At 36.5% G+C, this 25,616-nt stretch overlaps 10 protein-coding genes across 10 annotated transcripts; 8 read left to right on the plus strand and 2 right to left on the minus strand. All coding sequences in view use genetic code 12, as the record gives it.

Annotated features, from left to right (window-relative positions):
• Nucleotides 1-619: 619 nt before the first annotated feature.
• On the plus strand, nucleotides 620-1,666 carry OTU2 (OTU protein; the record flags this gene model as incomplete). The annotated part of the gene is made up of 1 exon (XM_001524636.1): nucleotides 620-1,666. One exon carries the CDS (start codon nucleotides 620-622, stop codon nucleotides 1,664-1,666), a length of 1,047 nt encoding a protein of 348 aa, XP_001524686.2.
• Nucleotides 1,667-7,499: 5,833 nt separating this feature from the next.
• On the plus strand, nucleotides 7,500-8,360 carry CYC3 (holocytochrome c synthase; the record flags this gene model as incomplete). The annotated part of the gene is made up of 1 exon (XM_001524637.1): nucleotides 7,500-8,360. One exon carries the CDS (start codon nucleotides 7,500-7,502, stop codon nucleotides 8,358-8,360), a length of 861 nt encoding a protein of 286 aa, XP_001524687.1.
• Nucleotides 8,361-8,614: 254 nt separating this feature from the next.
• Nucleotides 8,615-10,855, minus strand: PVL30_004549 (uncharacterized protein; the record flags this gene model as incomplete). Its single annotated transcript, XM_001524638.1, has 1 exon — nucleotides 8,615-10,855. One exon carries the CDS (start codon nucleotides 10,853-10,855, stop codon nucleotides 8,615-8,617), a length of 2,241 nt encoding a protein of 746 aa, XP_001524688.2.
• Nucleotides 10,856-12,255: 1,400 nt separating this feature from the next.
• Nucleotides 12,256-13,068, plus strand: ERF4 (ras modification protein erf4; the record flags this gene model as incomplete). The annotated part of the gene is made up of 2 exons (XM_001524639.2): nucleotides 12,256-12,948; nucleotides 13,042-13,068. 2 exons carry the CDS (start codon nucleotides 12,256-12,258, stop codon nucleotides 13,066-13,068), a joined length of 720 nt encoding a protein of 239 aa, XP_001524689.2.
• Nucleotides 13,069-13,347: 279 nt separating this feature from the next.
• Nucleotides 13,348-14,526, plus strand: PUS4 (pseudouridine synthase pus4; the record flags this gene model as incomplete). Its single annotated transcript, XM_001524640.2, has 1 exon — nucleotides 13,348-14,526. One exon carries the CDS (start codon nucleotides 13,348-13,350, stop codon nucleotides 14,524-14,526), a length of 1,179 nt encoding a protein of 392 aa, XP_001524690.2.
• Nucleotides 14,527-14,892: 366 nt separating this feature from the next.
• PVL30_004552 (uncharacterized protein) lies at nucleotides 14,893-16,074 on the plus strand (the record flags this gene model as incomplete). Its single annotated transcript, XM_001524641.1, has 1 exon — nucleotides 14,893-16,074. One exon carries the CDS (start codon nucleotides 14,893-14,895, stop codon nucleotides 16,072-16,074), a length of 1,182 nt encoding a protein of 393 aa, XP_001524691.2.
• A 248-nt stretch (nucleotides 16,075-16,322) lies between these two features.
• On the plus strand, nucleotides 16,323-16,805 carry POA1 (ADP-ribose 1''-phosphate phosphatase; the record flags this gene model as incomplete). Its single annotated transcript, XM_001524642.1, has 1 exon — nucleotides 16,323-16,805. One exon carries the CDS (start codon nucleotides 16,323-16,325, stop codon nucleotides 16,803-16,805), a length of 483 nt encoding a protein of 160 aa, XP_001524692.1.
• A 524-nt stretch (nucleotides 16,806-17,329) lies between these two features.
• VPS1 (vacuolar protein sorting-associated protein 1) lies at nucleotides 17,330-19,453 on the plus strand (the record flags this gene model as incomplete). Its single annotated transcript, XM_001524643.1, has 1 exon — nucleotides 17,330-19,453. One exon carries the CDS (start codon nucleotides 17,330-17,332, stop codon nucleotides 19,451-19,453), a length of 2,124 nt encoding a protein of 707 aa, XP_001524693.1.
• Nucleotides 19,454-21,670: 2,217 nt separating this feature from the next.
• On the plus strand, nucleotides 21,671-23,080 carry SPE2 (spermidine resistance protein; the record flags this gene model as incomplete). Its single annotated transcript, XM_001524644.1, has 1 exon — nucleotides 21,671-23,080. The coding sequence occupies one exon, from the start codon at nucleotides 21,671-21,673 to the stop codon at nucleotides 23,078-23,080; it is 1,410 nt and encodes a 469-aa protein (XP_001524694.1).
• Nucleotides 23,081-24,356: 1,276 nt separating this feature from the next.
• PET9 (ADP/ATP carrier protein) lies at nucleotides 24,357-25,274 on the minus strand (the record flags this gene model as incomplete). Its single annotated transcript, XM_001524645.1, has 1 exon — nucleotides 24,357-25,274. The coding sequence occupies one exon, from the start codon at nucleotides 25,272-25,274 to the stop codon at nucleotides 24,357-24,359; it is 918 nt and encodes a 305-aa protein (XP_001524695.1).
• Between the last annotated feature and the right edge of the window lie 342 nt (nucleotides 25,275-25,616).

Below are 25,616 nucleotides of genomic sequence, written 5' to 3' on the forward strand. Positions count from 1 at the left end.
CTCTTCGGCATATACACACTTAGACATACACTTAGACAGACACACTTGAGTATGTTTTAACAGTACAAAACAAAGCGAGAATAGAAAAAAAAAACAGAAAAAAAACAGAAACAGAAACAGATTAGTGGCAACCACGACAGTCAGTCATTGAAATTAACTATAATCCACAAACTTTTAATTTTGCACAACTGTCTGAGTAAACCATAACGCACCCAGCAATAAAGGCCAACAATACCACAAGACCACAACAACACAAGACCAGAAAACCACAATTACATATCACAGCTAGTTTGCACCACAATTGACATCACTAGTGGGACACTGAACACTGAAAATTTTCACACAACATTACGGGACAACATCTCTCCGACAACAAAGCTTACGGCATCTCACAGCACAGCACACCACAGCACAGCATCTCATCTCACCTCATCGCATCTCATCTCATCTCATCTATAAGCACATCACTCCCCCCACTCTCATCTCATCGTATTGCACCCCTCCTCCCTCGCAACATCTCCTCTGGAATTACTGTCAACCTCATTGGTCAACTTGCAATTAAATTAAATTATAAAAAATAAAAAACATAAAAACAAGATTTTAAAAAGAGAGGACAAAAATGGAAAGAGAGGAGTTGCTTCAACAACATAAGAAGGAAAACAAGGACTTGATCGCCACTATAACTGGTTTGAAGAAACAAGCCACGAAAAAAACGAGAAAGAATGTCTTGTCGAAATGTCAGGAACTTGAAGACAATCTTAAACGAAAACATGCTGAGGAATTAGCAGCATTGGACAACGGAGGCGAAGATATCAATAAGCAAGTTGAACAAGAAATAACACCTGAACAATTACTTGAACAATTGACTTTGGAAAAAGAGGCATCACAGCTGTCGCTGTCTCAGTTGCAGTCGCAGTTGCCGTCGCAGCTGCAGTCGCAGCCGCAGTCCCTGCTGTCCCTAATACTGTCAGTCTCGAGTAATGATCAGCAAGACTCTAACAAACAATCCCAGCTAACAGGTCAACAAAACTCTTCTGCTACTCCTTCTGGATCACAACCAAGAAGGCGAAACAGACAAAAGGAACGATTGGAAAAACGCAAAGCTGAAATCGAGCGTATGAAAACCGAAGCTCAACAGGAGGCAAGCAATATGACTGATTACAGACAAATTGAGATTGATTCGATGAACCAGCTACTCGACCTTCATGGCCTTGAACTATATGAGATAAAACCTGATGGGCATTGTCTCTTTGCAGCAATCCAAGATCAATTATACCAACGACACGACCACTTTCAAAAAACAATTCAAGAGTTGCGTGACTTGGCTGCTGATTATATACTAGCTCATAGAGACGATTTCATACCATATTTGTTTGATGAAAAGACCTGTGAGATTAGAGATGTGGATGAATATTGCCACGAGTTGAGGACAACCGCTATGTGGGGATCTGATTTGGAGATTTTGGCATTGGCGAAAATATTCAACTGCTGTATAAGCATACACATGGCTGGTGCATCAACAATCAAGATCAACGAGAACAAGGAACTGAATCTGGATCTGGATCAAGAACATGAACATGACCAAGCACCAGAACTCATGTTGGGATACTATAAGCACTCTTATGGATTAGGAGAGCACTATAATTCATTGCGAGATAAAAAGTAGGGGGAGTATTATTTTTGCATTTTTTTGAATTGTTCCTTTTTTCTTCAAAAACAAAGAAAACAGAAAAAGAAAAAGAAAAACTTGAAAGAAAGAGACGAAGAAAAAGCAATGAGAACATGGGGAGAAAATAGCATTAGATGATGTGATTCAAAGTTAATTTACTTTGCATTATCTGTCCCGTGTAGACTATTTAATCTCGGCACATTACCCCGCTTCGCCCCTTCCCTCCTCTCCCCTCCTCTCCCCTCCCCCCTTTCTTTATCCTTTTTTCTTCCAACTCCATTTTGAGTGAACCTCTGAACTTTGAGCTGAAGTGATTTGTATCATTGCAAATTTATAATTATATATTGTTTATTATATCTCTCGCCAGTCCTCTTTTTTTCTCTCTCTCACGTGCCCGACATTAAATTGAAAAAAAAAAATTAAAAAAAAAAATTAAAAAATTATAAACGGTATAAAGCGGAATTGAATTTAACCCAATCTGCTGTCATAATAATTATCGATCTCGTAAATGTGTACTATATGCAGTCAATTAATGCTAGTTTATGTATTCCGTCGTCTCATATACTTTATTTATTTTTATTATTTATTTTTTATTTTTTTTATTTTTTTTGTCGTTTTTCTAACATTGTCTCAGAAATTCCACCTCACTATACTTTTTCAAGTATACATATATATATGTATGAGCAAATAAAACTTACAAAGGGGAAAAAGATATCAAATAAAGTAGTAACAAGCAAGCAAATTTCAACTCCACAGTTTCTCTTATCAGCAAAATTATGAATATCAAATTCTAATAATGTTTGGTGAAAGAAAATAATAGGAAGGAGGGGTCGATAGCTATTAATATTTGCAGATACGATGTTGTAAGCCCTTCTCTCTTCCTTTTCTCTTTCTTTTTTTGCCTATTCTTCTTTTGCTTATTCCACTTCTCCCTTTTTCTTCATTTCTCAGCGTGAAAAATTTAAAGATTGTCTTCTTCAGTGCCGTGGATCACATGTCTGTGCAAACAGTGTGAAAGAAAGTGGGGTAGACCAGAAGAAGATTGACGAAAAATTTAAGATATCACAAGTCATTGGCAGTTGTTTGTCATTGGCAGTTGTTTCTTGTTGGCCCTGCAACATCGTAAATTCTTTTTTTTTTTCTTCCTTGTTTTTTTTTTTCTTCCCAAACTGAATGGTGGTTGTTGATTCAAATAATTTATCTTTCAACTTCTTTTACGAAAAAAGGAAAAAGAATAAATGAAAATTGAAAATGAAAAATTTTCGAGTATTATAACGCTGGAACTGAACCATCTTACTTTCTTGCACTCTATACATCTCTTTGCATCTCCTCACATTGACCATTCTTTCCACCTTACTTCAGGAAACTTGAGTCGATACTGGTTCTAGTAATATCAAAAGGGTAATTTTTGAGCCCCTCGCTGATTCGAAATTCTTGGTATTTGAAAAGCAATTTGGAAAATAAATAAGTAAATGGAAAAGAAAGAAAAGAAAGAAGGAGGGGGAGGTATTGGAACTTAAAGGAAGCAGCAAATATCGGTATTTTTTTGTTGCTATAATCTCTGGGCTATTGCCAATATAAAAGTAGAAAAATAAAAAACTACAACAATTATTATTGTTGTTGTTATTGTTATCTATTTTTTTTTTTTCTTTCTATCTTTTAAAAAGACTTTAAAAGTCCCCTTTTTGTGCAAGAAAATATTTTCTGTATGTAATTACTGTAGCTCCTGAAATGTCTGAAATGTCTGAAAAATCTAAAATGTCTGAGATTTCTGAAAAAGTTAAAATTAAAACAAATGTCAGACAGAAAACAAAATGTCTGATTTTATTCTGTTTTGTGATTCAGACATTAAATGCTGAGATTTCTAAATTTTTGTCTGGTTCGTTCGTCAGACAAAAAAGCAAACTTTTTTTATTTTAATGTCAGGTTCAATCATCAAAATTTTTAGTCGAAAGAGTGGCTTAAGTTTTATTGTTGTTGGGTGATGGTGAAAAAACTAGTTGTATTTCTTGCTAAAATTACCAAACAATAGGGGAAATTCTATGATAGAGGTCCCTTACTCAAATACTCTCTATCTCTCTGTCTACATCTTTCATAATTCTCCATCCATTAGTTGAAATAGAAATGGAACTGCCTATGGGAAATCTAAGCACTAAACAACTCTTTCAAACAAGTAAACTGAGTAAAGAAGGAAGTTAGTTTATTTATTGTATAGTATCAAAAGAATAGTTTGTATTTGTCGGAACAGACCGTATCTGACGAGCCTTGAAAACTACACACAAAAATAAAAATAGCAGAAAAAGGAAAAGAAAAGAGACGACTACCGCAACCACAACTATCATCGACCAGTTTTGTGCTATGCATGTGATATGTTCAAAACGGAAGTCAATTGTAATGTAACGTGATGAGACAAATTGAATTCTCATGCTCGACAATCTAAGCCAAGTTATTGTATTACAGTCTTCTCCACTCGAATATACTACCAAGGATCTCTACGGCAATTGGCGCATGAGGCAAGCCTTGTCGCCTTGTAAGAAAATAAAATACAAAAAGAGAGAAAGCTTCTCTTCTTTTTCACCAATTTTTTCAAATAATTTTGGTTCAAGAAAAAACTGCAGTTATGCAAAAAAACACCTGAAGTTGTATGTGCCAGTAGTCTTTCTTCCGCTTTGTTCTGAATTTTTATTTGTCGAAACCCGTCCGTCTAGCCTTTAGTGTCTTTGACGAGATTGCTAAGAATTTCAGTTCAAAATAGGTAAGTAACACAAGGAAAGAAGACAAAGAAATATATATATATATGTATATGTATATATGTATATATGTAGTGCCTACACTTGACAACGACAATACCACTGGCTACAATAAAACAATAGCAGCTTCTGAAAGTCGACATATACGCCCCTGTTTTTTTTTTTTCTTTGGTTATAAGTTCAACACTTTTGCACTAATTTTTCTGTCTATTAAAATTTTGTTTAATCTTGACGGAAGAATAACAGGGCCAGCTTTACTCTATTTTAACACCCCAAGGTAAACCTCTGTTTCTTTTCTTTTTCTCTCTTTCAACCGCTTGTTACTAAAATGTCTGTGCCAAGTTGTCGTTCTCTCAAGTTCAAAACGTTTGTATATGATAATTATGAATGGGGAGGAGGGAAGTTCTGCTTTGGAAAGATTGGTTGTTTTAATTCCATACCACGGGTATTCGGGTATATAACGGAGTTGTAGATAACTTTTTAGCTTAATTTGTCCTCTTCTCTACTCACGCGGCGCTAGAATGCATTGATTGAAGAAAAGGGAAAAAAAATAGAGTGTGTGAAAATAAATAATAAAATAAAATAAAATAATAAATTAACAAACAATCAATTAAGACTCTGCTTTTTCAATAGACCAAGTCCCTTTTTCTTAAGGCAAGTGCATTCTTGTATTGTCTGGGATAAAATTTCATCTTGATAAAAGAAAAAAGCTATTGAAACAGAACGTTTGACTTCTTTATCCTTCCACCCTTCTTCAACATAGTGCTCTTGTCTCTGTCGTCTACATCGTCTCTGTCGTCTCTATGGTTTCTTGGTTTCCCTAATGTTTTGTTTAGATCAGTCTTCATTGGCAGATGACATCACCCACGACAGACACTTTTATTTTCTTTTCTTCTTCGCTCCTTCCAACGGAACCAGATAAATATATCTTGCATCAATGTAGATAATCCTCCTTGGGTGTCTTCTCTCGAATGACGCCTTGCCAAAAAAAAAAAATAAAAAAGAAAGAAAAAATTTCTCAAATGCGTTAAATCGCCTTTTCCATTCTCTTTCAAAACGTTTGCAAAGCGAAAAAAAAAAAAGGAAAAGAAGTTAACTTACAAGCGTGGGGGAGACCAGAGGTATGTATAGCGGATATAAGATTAGCTCTATTCTTGACGACAAAGTCAAAAAAAGAACAAGACAAACAAGAGTGTGTTCTTCATTGAAGAGCACAAGAAACCAAAAAAAAGGGAGATTTACAGAACAAAGCATACATAATAGTTTAACAAGGCGCTTGTGTGCAAGAAACCAAAAAAAAAGATAGAGACAGATACAAGCTGTCGTCTTCGGCCAGATACAATCCGTGTCTTTCTTGTAAGAAATTTCAGATAAAAGATATAGTGCTACTCCTTCAGTCTCCACTCTCCACTCTCCAATCTCCAATCTCCAGTTTCTACTCTCCTTCTCCACTCTTTATATCTCAGTCTCCACTGATTCCTTCAATTTCCCTCCCTCCCCCCCCCCTATTTTAATCAAAAATGTCCTTTCCCCTTTTTTTCTTTAGTTTGTCTTTTTTTTAAATCTTATTGTCGAACTATTGCATTGCGCGAGATCCATTTTTCGGAGATTAAAGCACATTATTAAATCCGCGACATTTGTAAGAAACAAAAAGAAAAAAAAGAGTTATAATTTATATCGTCTCTAATTCTGTAGTTGTTCTGTTTTTTTGCCTTTTTTTATTTTGTTTGCTTTTGCTGTTGCTGCTATTGTTGTTCTTGTAGTTTAAATTATTTTGCTTTTTGTTCCTGTTCTCCAGCCCCCCTTCCCTCTTCCCTTGTTCTCCACTACAGTTTCACTTTCAAGTAAAGAAGAACTCTTGCTTTTGAACTTCTTCCTAAAGAGATAGAAATACCACACTAGTGCATGTTTATTTGGACAAACAACAAGACATGAAATGAAAGAAGAGAGAAAATCATCAATTAGTGGCTTCATTGGCAAGCACACTACCTTAGAGCAGTTTTACGAACTTTCTTTTTCCCTCTCCTTTCATTACCTTACCTTTTGGCAAAGCACTGGGACCCTGTGTGTCAGACTGGAATGTCAATGCTTTCACCTATACACCAACGTCTATTTATATGGATGATGTGTGTCTGTAAGTGTCTGTAGGTGTCTGTAGGTGTCTGAAAAGATCATCGTGAAAGACTGCACATTGACCACTGCATCGTTCTCTTATCAAGTCAAATCAGAACAACGCAGACACTGTCTGATTTTCCAAAAGAATTTAAAAAAAGAATAAAAAAACGAAGAAGAAAAGAAAGAAATTTGAAAACTATTGTCAAATGTCTGGCAAAGACAACAAACAAAAAAATATCATGAAATTTTCAGTAGTGTCTCTTTATTTCAGAATATTTAATATTTTTTTTTCTTTTTTGCAGATTGAAAAATTGAATAAGATAATAAAAACAAACACTCAAGATTTTTCAATTTATTCTTGAGCTATGATTAAATCACGTGATATAATTTTCATGCTTAAATCACGTGATAAAGAAAAGATTTTGGTTCCGAAAAAAAAACTTAACTTGTTGTAACGATACCCAATGCAATTAAAATGTTTATAAAAGAAAAATGACATCTTTTCATCAAAAATAACAAATTTTTGATCAATGTTTGGTTTAGAGTATTGTTCGTTTCGTCCGTGTCTATACTCTTGGCCCATCATACAGTGAAATAACTGAGAAAGAAACGAAAAATTAAAGATCAAAAAGCAAAAAGCAAAATGCAAGAATGAAGTCACACTTTTCATATCGACTGCTATAACCTTTGTTTTTCTTTCTTTTTTTTATTTTTTATTTTTCTTTCTTTATTTTTTATAAGAACAAAAAAAAAAGAAAAAAATTGTGTATTCTATTTCTATCACAAAACATCAAATCGCAGCTCATCCATTATTAACTTGTATTCCGGTAAGTGTTACTCCTCCTTTAATATTACAAATATACAATATATACAATATACAGCAACACATAAACACATTTTTTCCATATACTCGTATACCCACAGAATTATAAGCAGATTAAATACACAAATAATAAATTATCAGTATGGGTTGGTTTTGGGCAGATAAAAAGAGCAACTATGCTAATACACAAGGTCTCACTTCTACATCACGATCATCTTCTCCCTCTTCCTCTTCCTCCTCCTCATCGTCGGGGTGTCCAATAGACTACTCGTCTTTTAACAAATCCAGCTCATCCTTATCACCAGCAGTATGTCCAGTAGTAAATACAAGCAAAAGCAACAAGGACGACGAAGAAGTGTTGAACCCCTTGAATAACATGCCGATGGCCATCTCGTCTGAGCTAGCGCCAGGCCAGAAAATTAAATTATCTACAGAGAGAACTATCTCCACCATCCCAAGAGGTGAAAATGATGACCAGGGATTATGGGAATACCCATCGCCACAACAAATGCTCAATGCCATGCTCGCAAAGGGCAAAGGTGACGGGATACCAGAAGATGCTGTGGAATCGATGGTTGAAGTACACAACTTTTTAAACGAAGGTGCATGGCAACAGATTTTGGAATGGGAAGATAAATACACACAGGAAACAAAAGTTGAACCAAGATTGAAGAAATTTACTGGAAAACCCCATGACTTATCGCCCAAGGCGAAAATGTACCTTTGGCTTGGGAGCTTGTTTCCCGACACCTTCAACACAGTGCCGCCATTCGATAGACACGATTGGACGGTTTTGAGAAGTATGGGGAGAAACGAAGGATGGAAGGAAGTAAGGTATGTCATTGACTACTATAGTGCACCAGATGACGAGGAGACCGGTATGCCGGCATTCATGTTGGATACTCGACCAGCATTGGACAGCGTCGAAAGCATACGCGACAGAATAGTTACATTTGCCGGACCAGTATGGAGAAAGGCCATGGGAGAAATCGATGAAAAGTAAAGATTCAACATAAGCCAATAAACTTTGGAATAGAAAAAGAAGAGAAGAGGATAAAAAAGAAGAACGACGATACAAAGACCTTTAGAAATGAAGATCAGAATTAGGTTTGTAGTTCTATTTCTTGATTTGTTTTTACTTTTTCTTTCTTTTATTTTTTTTTTTCAATTGTTCTTTTTATCAACTAAAAAGCTTTGTACATATATACATGATAGGTAGGTCCCCACATTTACATACATATATACCATTATTGTTATTTACACGAACGTTTTCCGTTTATTGACATCAAATTTAGCCCTCTCGGCAACAGCTTTAGGAATTTCAGTCAATGGCGAGATTCTGTAAAAGATCTTGGATAATGTACCATATTCCTTCAACGGATTGTTTGCTAAATCATCAAGCACCTCTGCCAATCTCTTTGCATTGCCCTTCCTAACAAAGTGTTCAAAGACAAATTGGTAAGTGTGCATATTTGGCTTGAATCTTTCCTGGTTTTTCAAACCATTGTAATATTCCATAGCCAAGTTTTCATCACGGTCCAACAAGTTCTTGATGGCAGTGTTCCAAATAAAAGCATCATTCTTGATGTTCTTGATGTAATGTGCAAACAACCTTTCACCAGTAGCAATATCTCCAAGTGACATTTCCATGGTGATCATATTACTTTGAATCCAAGGCGAGTTAGGATACTTTTTCTTGAGTACCTTGTAAAGCTCTCTTGCTGCTTCAATATTGGCCGATTTGATCAAACCAGTGAGGATCACCGTATATGTATTTTCATTAAATCTTGTAGAACCTTTAAACGAGTTTAAGAAAGCCATGATATCAGGAGTCTTTCCCATCTGGACATTGGTGTGGATATATGCTTGTGTGATCAACGTCAATGTCTTTGTGTTTGGTTCGAGATTGTGGCGGTCCATAAACTCTTTGATTCCAAACATAGCCCTATAGTTTTTTTGCTTTGAGTAGTGGGCCAAAAAGTCATTCAAAAGATCTCTCGAAAAGGTACTATCTTCTTGTTTCATATACTCTTGGAATCTCTCCTCGGCCTCGGGAATCTGACCGTTGAAGATCAAAGCTCTCATGTACTCTTCCTTGGCAACATTGCTAACGCCGAGATCTTTATACTCATTCATACACTCCTTAGCTCTTTCAAATTGGCCAGCAACACAATATGCATTGACAATAGCACCCAAAGTATCTGCATCAAATTTTGCACCACTGGCCTTGATAGTGGCAACCATCCTTTCAAACTTCTTCAACAATACCACTTTCTCTTCACTTGATTTGTCCCTAAAAGTATCACGAGTAATGATGGAGCGCAACACTGCATTCCACGCAGTGATCGAGGGCTTGATTCCCGATGAAACCAACTTCTCAAACAATGCAAAAACACGATCGTATTTGCCAATCGAATAGTACCGGTTCATAAATCGGGTTAATGTTCTCTCAGTAAATTTCTCATTACGTTCCTTTAACATTTCCACGGTCTTTAAGTAGTAGTCATCAATCTTGTGTACATCATTGAGTCTGAATAGGTCAGAGTTAACTTGAGGTCCATTAGGATCAATATTCTTTTGCTCTTCTTGACGAATGAAATCAGTAAATCTCTTAAACTCGGTATTATCAAAACATTTTCCTCCAACAAGATTCAGCTTAACTCTAGTTGGATGTGGCACTGAGTCATTAAATGAAAATCTCATTGCATCTTGTGCTGAGTATGGGGCATTCTGGTGGACACAAATCATGACATACGAGTAGTATGCAAATGATGGGAACTGAAATTGTACATATTCGACACCTTCGGGAAGCGTTCCATCAAGAACAAAACTTCTGTGGGTAGTCTCGTACTCTCTGAATCTGACCCAATATTGCAACACTTTTTGGTAATTCTCTGGCTTGGTCGTTGCTTCCTTCAATAACTGTTGTGCAATATCAGTAAAATGGTATTGATTTGCAAGACCAATACTAATAAGGAATTCAAGTAATTCTTCACTATTGATATCAGCTATATTCTTTGCCTTGTTGTAGAAAGTAATGGTTAATGGAGTAAATGCCCTGTGCAACTCGATACTGACCCTAGTAGTATTTCCAATAGCCTCGGTAGAGTCTCTCAAAAAAGTTATACCTTCCTCCAAAATACTCTTTAGTTCGCCATATTCGACATCTGTGTTTAAAGTCTCCTCTATTTGTTGAGTTACATCTTTAACTTTCTGATTGAATGCTTGCATATTAGCTCCTCCATTACCGCCATTTCTCTCTTGCCTTTGTCTTTTTGGCGCCTTGGGACCTCTGGCACTCTTTGAATCTTTCAAGGCTTTATTTTCGATTGGTTGTCTTGGCTCGTTTGCAGTGTTGTCGATGGGAACGCCAGAAGCAGCACCAACAGTAGACTGGTAACGAGTAATGACATGCGGCACAATTACTCTTTGACTAAGTGCCGGCAATATAAGCCCTTTAACGCCAGCTCTGCTGACCACTCTCCTGCATGGGATCATCTGTGCTTTTATTTTTGTCTAAGCAGAAGGTAACTGGTGTTTCCTATAGGGCAAAAATCTCAAAAATTTTCAACATGCGCGTGAGCGAGGTCCCTCTCATTAAGATCTCACTCGAATCAAAAGTTCAAACACATCTACACAAATACATGAGGCAGAGAAAATAGTAGCGAAATTAAAAAACAAAAGAATGGAAGAATGAAAGAATGAAAAAGAGACATGAAAAGAAAAGAAAAGAAAAGAAAAGGGGAGGTTGAAACACTGGAAGATAAAAGGTCGAGAACAGATATGGATAGAGGGATATCACAGAAAGGCTGCTCCACTTGCAAGAGTTTTTTTTTATCTACAATTAATTCATACAAGTTCAATTTTTTTTCAAAAGTAAAAAAAAAACAAATTCACATGGAACCGGCCCATGTTGAAAAGTTTATTAACATGCTATGTACAATATCATCCTGACGCAAATAAGTAAAAGTTATAATTCCAATGAAAAAGGATAATTATAAACACTAGAATAATTTAGTTAGCATTATGTTTATTGTTTTGCAAGCCAAAACTATGAAAACGACTAATCCGTTTTGAATCTGTTCTTTCTTTTTTCCTCTAGGAGAAAATAAAAAATTATCAGATAGTATAAATAACAATTCTTATCATAAACAAAATATCAATTGAGCTGGGTTTATGCTGTGGAGTCTTAACGGACTCAGTATCATCAAGTAAAACAGTAACGGATCAGTTGCAATCATTGCGGTCGTTGTGGTCGTTCTTTTCTCCATTCTGAGAAACAGAAAGTTACATACATTTTGAGTTTTGAATCAATATGATACCCTACAGCATGAATACCTTTTGTAACATGTGAAGGAGCTCTTTTCCAACAGTTGCGTGAGAAAAATGCTTCGAGTTCAATGAGGTTGGTGAAGAAAAGAAGAGAAGAGAAGAAGAAAGAAAGAAAAGAAGAGAAGAGAAAAGAAAAGAAAAAGATTGAAGGAATGTAAAGTCTTTCCAAAAATATTTTTTTCTTTGGTGAAAAATTGATCATGAGAATGTATGCGAAAGATGAGAAGGAAGAGGAAGAGGAGTGTGCGTGTGTGTGTACAATAGATAGATTTCACAAAATCCATAACCACAACCACAACCACAATTATAACCAGTACGCTTATCACCACTACTACCACTACTACCACTACTACCACTACTACCACTACTACCACTACTACCACTACTACCACTACTACCACTACTACCACTACTACCACTACTACCACTACTACCACTACTACCACTACTACCACTACTACCACTACTACCACTACTACCACTACTACCACTACTACCACTACTACCACTACTACTACTACTACTACTACTACTACTACTACTACACCATTTTTTGCCCATGCTAGATGCTACAGCACAAACACTATTCCCCACGCCCACCTTCATCACTGGCAACAGCTCAAGGAACAAACCATGTCGATGAAAAATATCAATTACTGAGTGTTGAACCAGTACAAGATTTGGTATTTTTCAACTACCATGAGTTTCTTGCTCTGCAACCTCGAGCTCCATCCTTGGTGATCAACCATTTTCCCAACTACCACGTGTCTGAACAATCAGAGACATTCCATACAACACGAATAGTTCGAATACCAAGATGTTATACAAGACCATACTCGGATATAGTACCTCAATTCTCAACAACGTATCCGGGTAATGAGGCAGGCGCAATCAAAAACGAAGAAGGCGAGGATCACACTTTGGGAACTTTTGAAGGACACACATTTGGTGTCACATCACAAGTAGCAACTCTATCAAATATAATCTCTGAAGAGGAATTGCGAGTGATTTTAGATAAAATCAATCTGTATCTAGTCCAAGCTTACAATCCATATTCGTGGCAGACAGCAATAGAAAGTATGATTGATGTCTTTTGTGGAGGAATCTTTATACAGATTTTGAATCTATTGGGAATTCATACGCATACAAAACGCATTGTCAACAAATTAGAGCAATATACTTTACAATTGAATAAACAATTCGAGTCTAGAGGAAGAGATCTCAAGATTATATCACCAAGACGCACGGGATATCTTTCGGTATGTAAAGCAGTAAATACTGAAAATACTGAAAACCATGCATTTCTAGATGTGCTTACTAACATATGTATTCTCTTTTCTTTTCCCTTTTAGCTTGATATTCAGATACCGAAACCGTAAACTTTGCGCACAGCTTCTTTTCTTTTCTTATTTTTTTTTTTTGTGGTTTTCTTGAATAATTCAATCGCAAAAGAATCAGCGAAAGAAAAGGAGAAGGAGAAGGAGAAGGAAAAAATAAAAATAAAAATAAAATAAGAATAAAAAAAGTTAAACAAGCTACCAGACCTAACTCATCTATATATGAGCTATAGATCAGCTAGAGCCACCGCAACAGCAACAGTAACAGCAACAGTAACAGCAAAAACGTTGAAAACAACCTCCAAGAGTACACTACGATTAATGAATGGAGTTTTTGCAGTAAACAAGCCATCTGGCAGGTCGTCTGCCAATCTCATCTCTGAGTTGCAAGAACTTTTTACCAAATCCGAGGTGTTTGCAGACGATTTAAAAGCTATGAAGGATAAGATGGCATACGATTTGGGCCAAGATAAGAAATGGAAAAACAAATGGAAGAAGAAAGTCGATGCTGCCAAGGTCAAGATTGGACATGGTGGAACTTTAGATCCTTTGGCTAGTGGTGTTCTTGTTGTTGGCGTGGGTTTGGGAACCAAAAAATTACAATACTACTTAGCCGAATGTCAAAAGACCTATGAGACTAAAGCATTGTTGGGCATTTCTACTACGACTGGTGACTCTGAAGGTGAGATTATTACTCAAAACGAAATTGACTTTGTTACGCCTGAGATTGTGAAGCTGGCGGCAGAAAAGTTTGTTGGAGACATTAAGCAAACACCGCCGATTTTTTCAGCACTAAAAGTAAATGGGAAACCATTGTACGAATATGCTAGACAAGGTTTGCCACTACCAAAGGAAATCAAAGTGAGAGATGTGAAAGTGAATAGTATTGAAGTAATTGAAAAAGATTTGCTCACTAGAGATCACGAATTTAAGAAGCTAGAAAGCAAACTCGACGAGAACGGCGTGCCTCTTGAACATGCATTGAAAAATAACCCAACACTTAATGATTCCGCCTTATACTTTTCAACTCAATATAAAGAGAACAACAAGTTGGACACAGACGAACATATCAAGCCAAGACTTCTTCCCGATGGTGAAGAGTTGCCGGAGAAATTACCATTGATCCATTTTGTCTCGGATGTTTCTTCGGGAACTTATATACGAAGCCTAATTAGTGACATTGGACGAGCGATGGGGTCCTCTGCATATATGGTTGAATTGATTCGATGCAAACAGTCGGAGTGGGAGTTGGGTAAAAATGTGTTTAATATGGAAGACTTTGAAAAGAGTGAAAAAATATGGGGTCCTGTATTGAGAAAAGTATTGGAGAATGGTGGTGAGAATATCGATATTGCTAAAGAGATGGCTCAATCTGAAGCAAGTCATGTAGAGACCGCTGATCAAAAAGAAGCTGCTGATAAAAAAGAGACAGCTGATCAAGAAGAAGACTCTGAGCAAGTTTCTGCAAAGAAAAGAACAATTGATGAAGTGGAACAATGATAGATGTGAAATTAAAAGGTTAAAAAGAGTGAATGAGAGTTAGAGAGTAAGAGGTGGATGTGGGTGTGGATGTGGAAGATGAAGGGAAATGCATGCATGAGAGATGTATTGAGAATAAAAAAGTAAAATTCAAAGCGCGACAGGTGAAGAAAGATTTAAAGTGTGTGTGTGTGTGTGTGTGTGAGCTCAGTTCAAGAGTGAGAAAACACAAAGAGTGCCATCACAGCGAAAATGGGTTAGATGTATAACTAATAGAATAGAAACTCTCCAAATTTTTATTTTTTTTGTTACTTTTACTTTTACTTTTACTTTCACGTTTACATCTAGTAGATATAATAAAGTTACATTCTATTTTTTTGCCAAAAAATGCTTCTTCAAAAACAGTTCTTGCGGTACCTTAGGAGTATCCCCAAATCCAATCAATTTTATGCACGAACGACTGTAAACCCAATTGACTTTAAACTCAGACCACCTCCACAGTTCTTGGCCAAGTCAGCATTAATCTTTGCTACACCAAACAACTTACAACAGGTTATCCAAGATGCCATTACTCTACATCAAGAAAATCAACTACAGATTGTGGTTGCCGGAATAGAAACTATGGTCCCACAATCTAGTAGGAATGGTGTAAGTGAGCTCTGGCTAGAAAATTTGATGAAGATTGAGAATCCACTTTTGTTGGAGGAACGCGATGATGTTGATAAACCGCCAAAGGAAAGCGACGGTATAAACCCTGTAAGTGCAAGGAAAAATTGGAAAAACATCCATGGCAGTATCAATTTACAGCTTCGACCAGAGGTTGATCTAGAAATGAGTCTTGCAAATACTGTATTTTCTACAGGTTCGATATTGACATTATTCTATTTTGATCCTGACCAAAGGGCATTGCACTCTGGCGAACATTTATGTGAAGTGGATGTCAAACTACCAAGAGGCGTGGTGCCCTTGCACTCCAAATTGCACTATATTGACCACTGGCAACCATTGTATCCGGGTGAGAGTTTCAAAATCACCAACTGTGTAGGAAATTTGTTGAAAACGATTGAAAAGACTCCTGCTGCCAAGTATTTGGAGAATAACGATAGATTGATGAGTTTAAAGTCGAAGGATACTGAAGTTTACGTCAAGATTAGAGATCTGAAAACATCGCTTGTGAGGAGATTCAAAGTGACAGCAGGTGGTGGGGGATGGGGTGCCAAGGCAGATATCATTGCATTATCACCCGAGGCTAAACCTAAAGTTGGTGATAGAATTGAGTTTTTTATGGTGACCCCTCAAGATCGTTTTACCGTTAATGATAATCACCTACAATATGAGAATTGCATGGCATTTTCCACTTCTTATGAGCAAACATCGTTCCAAATCACCAATAACGGAGGAGAAAGAGAAAGAGAAAGAGAAAGAGAAAAAGAGGGAGAGGGAGAGGGAGAAGAAAACGGAAAAGAAAAAGTGTTTGAATTCGCATTTGGATGTGGATCAGAACAAGGGTTTACGCTTAATGATGTACGTCACATATCTCCTGGAGAGACTGCTGTAATTAGATTGTGATTAGTATATCTATAGAATGCAATCTTACCAAGTGTATAAATTTTTTTTTGCATCTACATCTAGAGTACTCACTAATACCTTTTTTTTCCTCTTCTCTCTCTCCCTCTCTCCTCTTTGTAATTTCCTTCTTTGAACCCCATTTTCTGCTTCCTCCCTCCGACCCCCCCCCCCCCCCCCCGCACTTTTTATTTTTCCGAATTTCTTCTTCTTCTTCCTTCTTTTACACTTGTTTTTTCAATTCGCTAAACATGACGGTCAAATATATTAGAGGAGATCTTTTCACTCATAGCGCTCCAACAGGGAAATCCATTGTCTTAGCGCATGCATGTAATACCGGTGGAAGTTGGGGTGGAGGAATTGCAGCTGTTTTTGCAAGAAAGTACCCCAAAGCAAACAGACAGTATAGCGAGTATTGCCATAAGAATAGCCATTTACTAGGCACATCGCTCTTGCTCAAAGCCGATGACTACGACAAAAGCAAAGCATATATTGCGTGTCTATTCACAAGTGACTTTAACCAATCACCAGAGCAAATAGTAAAATACACGGATCAATCGTTGCAGGAATTAGCAAAGCAGTTGAAATCGTTGCCCATTGAGACACAGAATGGTAATCAAGTAGTCAACATGCCCAAAATCAATTCAGGTATATTTGGTGTTCCTTGGGAAAACACAGAAGCGGTCCTTGATAAACTTGACAGTTTAGACTTTAATGTATACGTTATTGATTAGTGGAATTGACTAATGTAATTGACTAATGAAACTAAAGGCTCTTTTTTGGGTTGGTTGGTTGGTTTGTTTTGTTTGTATCTCATGTGTTGGTCGTGTGTTTATTGCTAATTTGGGGAACTTCTTTATAGCAAGAAGCGTATACTCCGTACTTCTTTCTCGGAACCTCTTCCTAAGTAAATCTTTTGCTGGCTCGCGTGGTGGTTAGTTGGCGCCACCAGGAATATTTATAATAAATACTTCCATAAAAAGAGAAAAAAAAAGAGGTATAAAAAATATGACATTAAACAAAACTGCGACACTCCAGCAAAAAAAGATAGCCGAAACCTCACTCTCTAGCTCAATCTTAAAATACAATCTCAAATCTCAAACATCAATCATTCTACCACACTCGCTCTCTCGCTCTCTCTCTCTCTCTCTAGCTCTCTGTCTCAGCCACCAAACATCTTGGATATTACAACACAGAACTTCTTTTACTCTTTAGTTCCCACACAACCATCTTTCTACACAACCAAACACCACTTACAATGGATGAAGGATTGATTGCTACGATTAATAAATTGCAGGATGCTCTTGCTCCCTTAGGAGGAGGCTCCGCCTCACCAGTCGATTTGCCACAAATCACCGTTGTCGGATCACAATCTTCAGGTAAATCTTCAGTTTTGGAAAACATCGTCGGTAGAGATTTCTTACCTAGAGGTACCGGTATTGTCACTAGACGTCCCTTGGTGTTACAGTTGACAAACAGGAGAGCTACGCCAAAGGATAAGAAAGATTTGTTGGATCTTCAAGCCAGCGAAAGTAGCGAGAATGGCAACCAAAAGGAGGATAACGTTGACGAATGGGGTGAATTTTTGCATTTGCCAGGTAAAAAGTTTTACAACTTTGAAGATATCAGAAATGAGATTGTCCGTGAGACGGATGCCAAGACTGGTAAGAATTTGGGTATTTCCCCAGTTCCAATCAACTTGAGAATCTACTCGCCACATGTGTTGACTTTGACCTTGGTCGATTTACCAGGTTTGACCAAAGTCCCCGTTGGTGACCAACCAAAGGATATTGAAAAACAAATTAGGGATATGATTATGAAGTTTATTTCCAAACCCAATGCCATCATCTTATCAGTCAATGCAGCAAACACAGATTTGGCCAACTCGGATGGGTTAAAATTGGCTAGGGAGGTTGACCCCGAAGGTTCGAGAACAATTGGTGTTTTAACAAAAGTCGACTTGATGGACCAAGGTACCGATGTGATTGATATTTTGGCTGGTAGAGTTATTCCATTAAGATTTGGATATGTGCCAGTAATCAACAGAGGACAAAAGGATATCGAAACCAGAAAAACAATTAGAGAAGCATTACAAAATGAGCAACGTTTCTTTGAAAACCATCCCTCATATAGAGCCAAGGCACAATTTTGCGGTACACCATACTTGGCCAAGAAATTGAATGGTATCTTGTTACACCACATCAAGAGCACTTTACCGGATATCAAGATGAAGATTGAACACTCACTTAAGAAGTATTCGGCTGAGTTGAGTATGTTGGGACCAGAGATGGCAGAGTCGCCTGCCTCTATTGCGTTGAGCATGATTACTAGCTTTGCCAAGGACTATAACGGTATTCTTGATGGTGAGTCCAAAGAGTTGAGCTCGCAAGAATTGAGTGGTGGTGCTCGTATATCCTTTGTGTTTCACGAGATTTTCAAGAATGGTATCAATGCATTAGACCCATACGATCAGATCAAAGATGCTGATATTAGAACCATTTTGCACAATACCTCTGGTTCTGCGCCATCGCTTTTCGTTGGTACTTCCGCGTTTACTGTTTTAGTTAAGCAACAAATTAAGAGAATGGAGGAACCGGCTATTAGATGTATCAACTTGATCTTTGATGAATTGGTTAGGATTTTGTCACAAATCATTAATCATCCACAGTACACAAGGTACCCACAATTGAAAGAACAATTGTCCAATCATTTTATCCAGTATTTGAGAGAAGCATTAATTCCCACCAATGAGTTTGTCACCGATATCATCAAGGCTGAAGAGACATATGTCAATACTGCGCATCCAGATTTATTGACTGGTACGCAAGCCATGGCGTATGTTGAGGAAAAATTCCATCCAAAACCACAAATCCAAGTTGATCCAAAGACTGGTAAGCCATTACCTAATCAGCAACAAGCACAGCAAATGCAACATCAACAACAACTAGCTGCACAACACTCAAAGATTGATGACTCTGGGTCATCATCTTCTTCTTCTTCCAATGGGTTCTTTGGTGGCTTTTTCTCGTCAAAGAACAAAAAGAGATTACAGCAAATGGAGGCTCCACCACCGGTGTTGAGGGCTACAGGAACAATGACGGAGAGGGAAACCATGGAGACTGAGGTGATTAAGTTGTTGATCTCCTCGTATTTCAACATCGTCAAGAGGACGGTTGCTGATGTGGTTCCCAAAGCCATCATGTTGAAATTGATCAACAAGTCTAAAGATGACATACAGAAGGAATTATTGGAGAAATTGTATAGTAATCCCGAGTTGCCTGATTTGGTTAAGGAGAATGAGTTGACTATACAAAAGAGGAAGGAATGTATTAGAATGGTTGAAGTGTTGAGAAATGCCAGCGAGATAGTTGCCAGTGTTTAGATATGTGAAGATAGGAGGGTATAAGTGGGTATAAAGTGAGTGCTGTGAATATCCTCTTACACTTTGATGTGTTGTTGATGTTGTTGTTATTATTACTGTAGAGTGTGATCAGATTACAGCTTAAATTTTAATAGAAAATCCTTGCGTTTTAGACCCCTATTTTGCCAAGTGGGTAGCAGATAGCTTCCATTCTTTTTTACAAAATCGAAAAGGTGAGGGTTTTGTACGCTCTATTCTGGTAGCTCATCCCCGCACTCTTTCCACTCGTAATCTTTGTTACTCTTTCAATCGAATTTATTTTTTTTTTAATTAATTCTTTTTTTTTTGCGCTTTTTTTTTTTATTTTCCATTTGATTCGACTGAGTCAGTAAGAAGTGAAGTTATGATCACGTGAGAGCAGGTTTAGCAAACAAGTTATTTGAAAAATTTTTCAATCAGCAAAGATTTTAGCTGGGAATCAAGGCGTAAATAAATCAATTGCCATCAACGGTATGAACCTTTGTGTTACCAAAGATGATGTTGGTACTGGTGGTACTGGTAATAGTAGACAGGTATTTGCTCCTTCCCCCCCTATTCTTCTCATCACATAAATCTCCTCCTTTTCTTTTTTTAACAATTCAATTTAATTAAAAAAAAATAAAAAATACAACAACGCCTCGATCATCAATAAGGAGACAAAAGAGAAGCGTGAGGGAAAAAAAAGCCCTCAGAAAAAAGTGTGACACAAAATTTTGCAAAACCTCAAATTTTTCAAATTTTCCAAAAAAAAAAAAAGCAACAGTTGTCATATATATACCATCACCAACAACACAGAAAACAAGCAAAATTAGAATAAAAAGAATTTGGAAAAAATAAATCAAATTTTTACAAGGACTAAAGAATAGTATAGAAAATACCAATTTCATCATAGCATTTTCATAGTCATCAAGAGATTTAGATTACCTCAACCAAACAAACTTTAGTCATTAATTATTTCCAAATCATTTCATTAGATTTGAAGAGAATAAATCAATATAAAATCTGAAAAAAAATAAAACTACCCAACTTTGGATAAAAAAAGAACCAGGCACCAACCATATTGCAAAAAAAAATTTCTTTTCATCCTATCCTTTCACATTCCATCACTTTTAACAACAGGAAAAAAAAAAACAAAAGTCTATAAAAACATACCTTGAAGAGTATTCTGTTTTTATACGTATTTGATTCATATTCGTTTCTGTTTTATTTCTTTTTGTCCTTGAAGAAAAGTTTCAACTAAGGAAATAAGTTACTTTTTTTTCAAAACGGAATAAATTTTCATTTTAAAAGTCGATCTCAACAAGTTAGTATCATAAGCTAGCATAAAACTGTTTGTTGAAATCTTCTTACTACCGGAACTAGAATCCACCAACCCCATCTTAATCTAGTCCATGCCAAAGAAGCCCCTACGGTCTCATCTATATTTTAACACATTAAAAGAGCCTGGATAACACTAACTTGCTAACAAGAGCATCAGAAAGTCTTATCCTAAAAAGAAACAAAGAAAATTAATAAATAAAAAAAAAAAGAGTTATCAGTCTTTAAAAGCTTTATACTAGTTTTACAGACAAAAGCCAAACTCCAAAACCTAGCCTCCCTCCCATTCTTTCCCCATCCATACATTTGCCTATCGTGTCGTCCGAAACCTCAGAAACAGTATCATCACCACTTCATATTCGCTGACATTCGCAATACCTTTACCTTCCGTCACGAGCTTTTACCTTTTTATATTCCATTCTTGAAGAAATTCATAAAAGTACCCATAAAGGAAAAACAAAAACAAAAAGGAGAATAGATTACTAAATCGATTCAACGTACTATAGTCGATATCTTTAATTACAAAAGACAACCCAACACCACTGCCTTAAAAAAGTAATTGAAACGTTTCTTGCTACTTCTCTCTTCGTTTCAATTAAACAAATCAATCATCAACAAATACATATATATAGGGGAACTTTTTTTAAAAAAATAGAACCTAAAGCGCCAGACCAACCCAGATTATTTGCAGATAATCTACAAGAGTAAGTTTCACTTGAAATAAAGATTATAACAATATCAATAATAATAGTAATAGCAACCAGAAAATACTATTGTTATTATAAACAAAAAGACATCGAACCTTTATCAGATTCAGTTTTTTTTTTTTTGCTTTAGCTACTATTACTACTGTTGTGAATTTTTTTTCTTTCTCATCAAGTTATGGTCTCACCACCAGCATATCACCAAGATTCATTTGTCGATCATGAATTATCCAAGAATTTAGATTCAACGTATGCATTTGAAGGTCCTGAAAAGTTGTTGGAACTTTGGTTTTGGAAATCTGAAAATGACATACCTGCATGTTCACCAAGAGATGGGTTAAGATCCATCAAGATGGACGCGTGGGCCAAGATGTTGGATTTGGTTAATTGCAAGATTTTGTCAATGAAATCATCACCATTTATGGATGCCTACTTGTTGAGTGAGTCATCATTATTTGTGTTTCCACATAAATTGATCCTCAAGACTTGTGGAACTACTACAACATTGGCCTGTTTGGATGAGCTTTTCCAAATGACTAGGCAAATATGTCAATTGACTAGCAAGGAGATATACCGTGTTTTCTACTCAAGAAGATCATTTATGTTTCCCGAAAAGCAGATCCATGTGCACAAGGATTGGAAACACGAAGTGTCATTGTTGAATCAACATTTTATGTTGGGAAAATCGTACGTTGTTGGTAATTTTGCCAGTGACGATCATTGGTTTCTCTACGTTGGTGGCAAAGAAGATGATGATTGTAGAGAGGGAGCACGTGCAAAAGCGCCTTTTTTGGAAACTTTTGGTAACAAGCCCCTCGATCAAACATTTGAGATCTTGATGACTGAATTGGACCCCGAATGTGCTTCCAAATTTATCTATTCCAGACAACCTGGCGAAGATGTTGGAGAGGATCACGACTTGGGACACGAATTGGGTAGGGAAACCATGATTGAGACAGAGTTGGATTCGGTTTTCCAACCAGAGAAAAGGGTTGGTGGTGTTGGTAATGGCAGTACCCATCTCCCTTCTCCTTCGTTATCTGACATCTCTGAGGATGAAGATTGCGAAGGTCATCATGTTGAAGGCCATGGTGAACTCATCAAGGAGAAAGATGCTAACATATCTGTTGTTGTTCCCGGTATGAACACTGGTGTTACTGCTACTGCTACTGCAACCACTAGTGTTTCATCAGAGTTTGAGTTTTTACACGATGCGTTTGCATTTACTCCATGTGGATTTTCCTCAAACTCTATTTGCTCCAACATCGGAGGAGGCTACTATTATACTCTTCACATTACTCCGGAGTCAGGGTGGAGTTATGCCTCGTTTGAAACCAACTATCCGTTTCAGCAAAATGGTTCTGTTGATGTGCTCACTGTGTTGACAAAGGTATTGAAGATTTTCAGACCTAGAAAGTTTTCATTGACTTTAATCAATGAGATTTGCGATGAACATCAATCCAGTAGCCAAGCATTGACCAATTCTGATGTGGTGTTGAAAGAGTTTGGTTATAAAAAGAGTGAAAAAGCAGTGTACGACTTGAAGAACGAGTACAATTTGCTTTACTTGAATTTTGTAAAAGCTTAAATATGTTAGTTTAATTTGTTATTTTTTTTTGTAAAAAAAAATGAAAGGAATCAACTTTTTTGTTAATTATTGATTTTGTTATCACTTGTGTATTTACAAATGTAGAAATGTGATTGTTTGTGAAGAGAAGAAAATTTTCTTGCAAAAAAAATTTTTGTATCAAGATCCATGATTTCTATTCAATATTCGACCAAATAATTTCAAAACCTCTACTTTTTTTTTTCCACAATTCACGTTTTTTTGACTATTTACAGCATATACTTTTGGAATTGATTAATTTGTTAATGAGCATAACTGATCATCAAGGTATTTCTTGTATTAATTTCTTCCCTAGTTTAACATTCTTTGTTTCTTTAAATCATCACATTGCAAATTTTCTTCATTGTTGATTGGTCTATAATCACCATATAAAGAAAACATTGCACCAATCCAATAAAAAAAAATCGAGGGAAAACAAAAAAAATCTAGAGAATTAGCAATCACCATTTTCAGATTCTACCAGCTTCCAGCTTTAATTTCCTACAAGTTGTTTGGTTTGGAAAAATCAGTGTGTTGTAATGGTTCGGGGTGTAAAAGAGTGGATAATGAATTTGGTTGCAAAACAAATCAAAAGAAAAGGAAGGAAAAAGCAATAATCTCTCGTTGTGTTTTCCCACACACACACACACACACATACATACACACATACATACATACAGAGTCTGCGGCTCTCCCCCTGAAACCAGTGTCCAGTACATGCATATGTGTCAACTAAGTACACACAGCGTTATATTGATAGTTTACACGACCACCATTTTTTATTTTTTATTTTTTTTCAAATTGAATCATCAACAATTGTCAAAACATCCTTACTTCCGAACAAACAGCGAAAAAAACTTCGAGGATAGGTGTCATATTGAAAAAAAGGCCAATGGAAAAGTAGATTTATAGACATAAACATGGCAATTGATAAATAAGTAGCAAAAAATCTAATTTGAACTAACTATACAAGTAAATACATGTTTATTTAGTGGTAGTAGTAATGCGAAATAGAAAGTAAAAAAATTCAACCCTATAAAGAAAACCAAGTTCAAAAAAAAAGAAAGAAGGGAACAAAAAGTAAATTTTAAAGATCAAGAAAAGAAAACCTTCAATCAACACAATCTGGAAAATCTTTGTTTTTCAATTCAATTTCTCCTTTATTATTTATTTGTTTTCTCCAATTTTTTCTGTCCTAGCCTCTTTCACGTTCTTTTGTTTTAAAGAAAAAGGAATGAGGGGGGAGGGGCTAATTAATTTACTTGAATTTCTTACCAAACAAGATAACTTGCAATTGGTCGTACAATGAGATAACACCGGCACCGGCGACACCTCTCAAGATGTTAGCACCGCAACCCTTGAACAAAGACTTGACACCTTCAGCGGCGACAACCTTTCTAGCACAGTCCAAAGCACCGTTGTACTTAACCTTTTGACCTGAGGTCATCATCATTCTTCTTCTGACAGTGTCCAATGGGTATGAAGCAGTGGAAGCACCGGTGGTGACAGCCCAACCCAACAAGAATGAAGCCAAGAAAGAACCTTGCAATGGACCAACCAAAACAACTGGTTTCAAGGAGTCATACAAACCAAAGTAAAGACCTCTGTAAACAATGATACCAACAACTGAAGGACCGAAACCTCTGTACAAACCAGCAATACCGTCGGAAGCCAAGGTCTTCTTGTAAACATCAATCAAACCGTTGAATTCTCTTCCTTTACCGTCACCCTTAGCGGATTTAGCATCGTTAGCCAATCTAGTTCTGGCATAGTCCAAAGAGTAGACAAAAGCCAATGAAGTGGCACCAGCCAAACCACCAGAAGCCAAGTTACCGGCAAACCACTTCCAGTAACCTTCATCCTTCTTGAAACCAAACATAGCCTTGAATTTGTCCTTGAAAGCAAAGTTCAAAGCTTGGGTTGGGAAGTATCTGATAACGTTAGCAGTGTTACCTCTCCAGAAAGAAGCAATACCTTCTTCGTTGGCGGTTCTTCTGAAACAGTCAGCGATACCGGTGTATGGCTTAGCCAATCTACCTTGCTTCAACATTTCGTCTTGGTTTTGAATCAACAACTTGACTCTCTCAATTGGAGCAGCAGCGGTCTTTGAGACGGCGGCGGAAACACCACCCATCATGAAATCGATGAAGAAGTTACTCTTGTTGTCAGCAGACATCTTTACTTTATTATTTAATTGAATAGATATTGAGTATGAACCTGAAGAGAAAAGGAAAAGAAAAGAAGAAGAAGAAAGAAAGAAAGAAAAGAAAAGAAAAAGGGAAGGAAAAAAAAAGGAGAAAGAAAAAAAAGAGGAAGAAGAAGAAGATGGAAGAGGATTGGAAAGTTGTAGGGAAAATTTTTGGACATTTATAAAAAAAAAAAAAAGAGAAAAAAACTTTTTTCTCACTGAGCGATTTTTCAACTTTTCAGTTTTTATTTTTTTTATTTTTTTTATTTATTTTTTTATTTTTTTATTTTTTATTATTATTTTTTAGTATTGTTACTAGTGAGTGCTTAG

Source organism: Lodderomyces elongisporus, chromosome 6 (genome assembly GCF_030384665.1).
Source record: "Lodderomyces elongisporus chromosome 6, complete sequence".
Lineage (NCBI taxonomy): Eukaryota > Fungi > Ascomycota > Pichiomycetes > Serinales > Debaryomycetaceae > Lodderomyces > Lodderomyces elongisporus.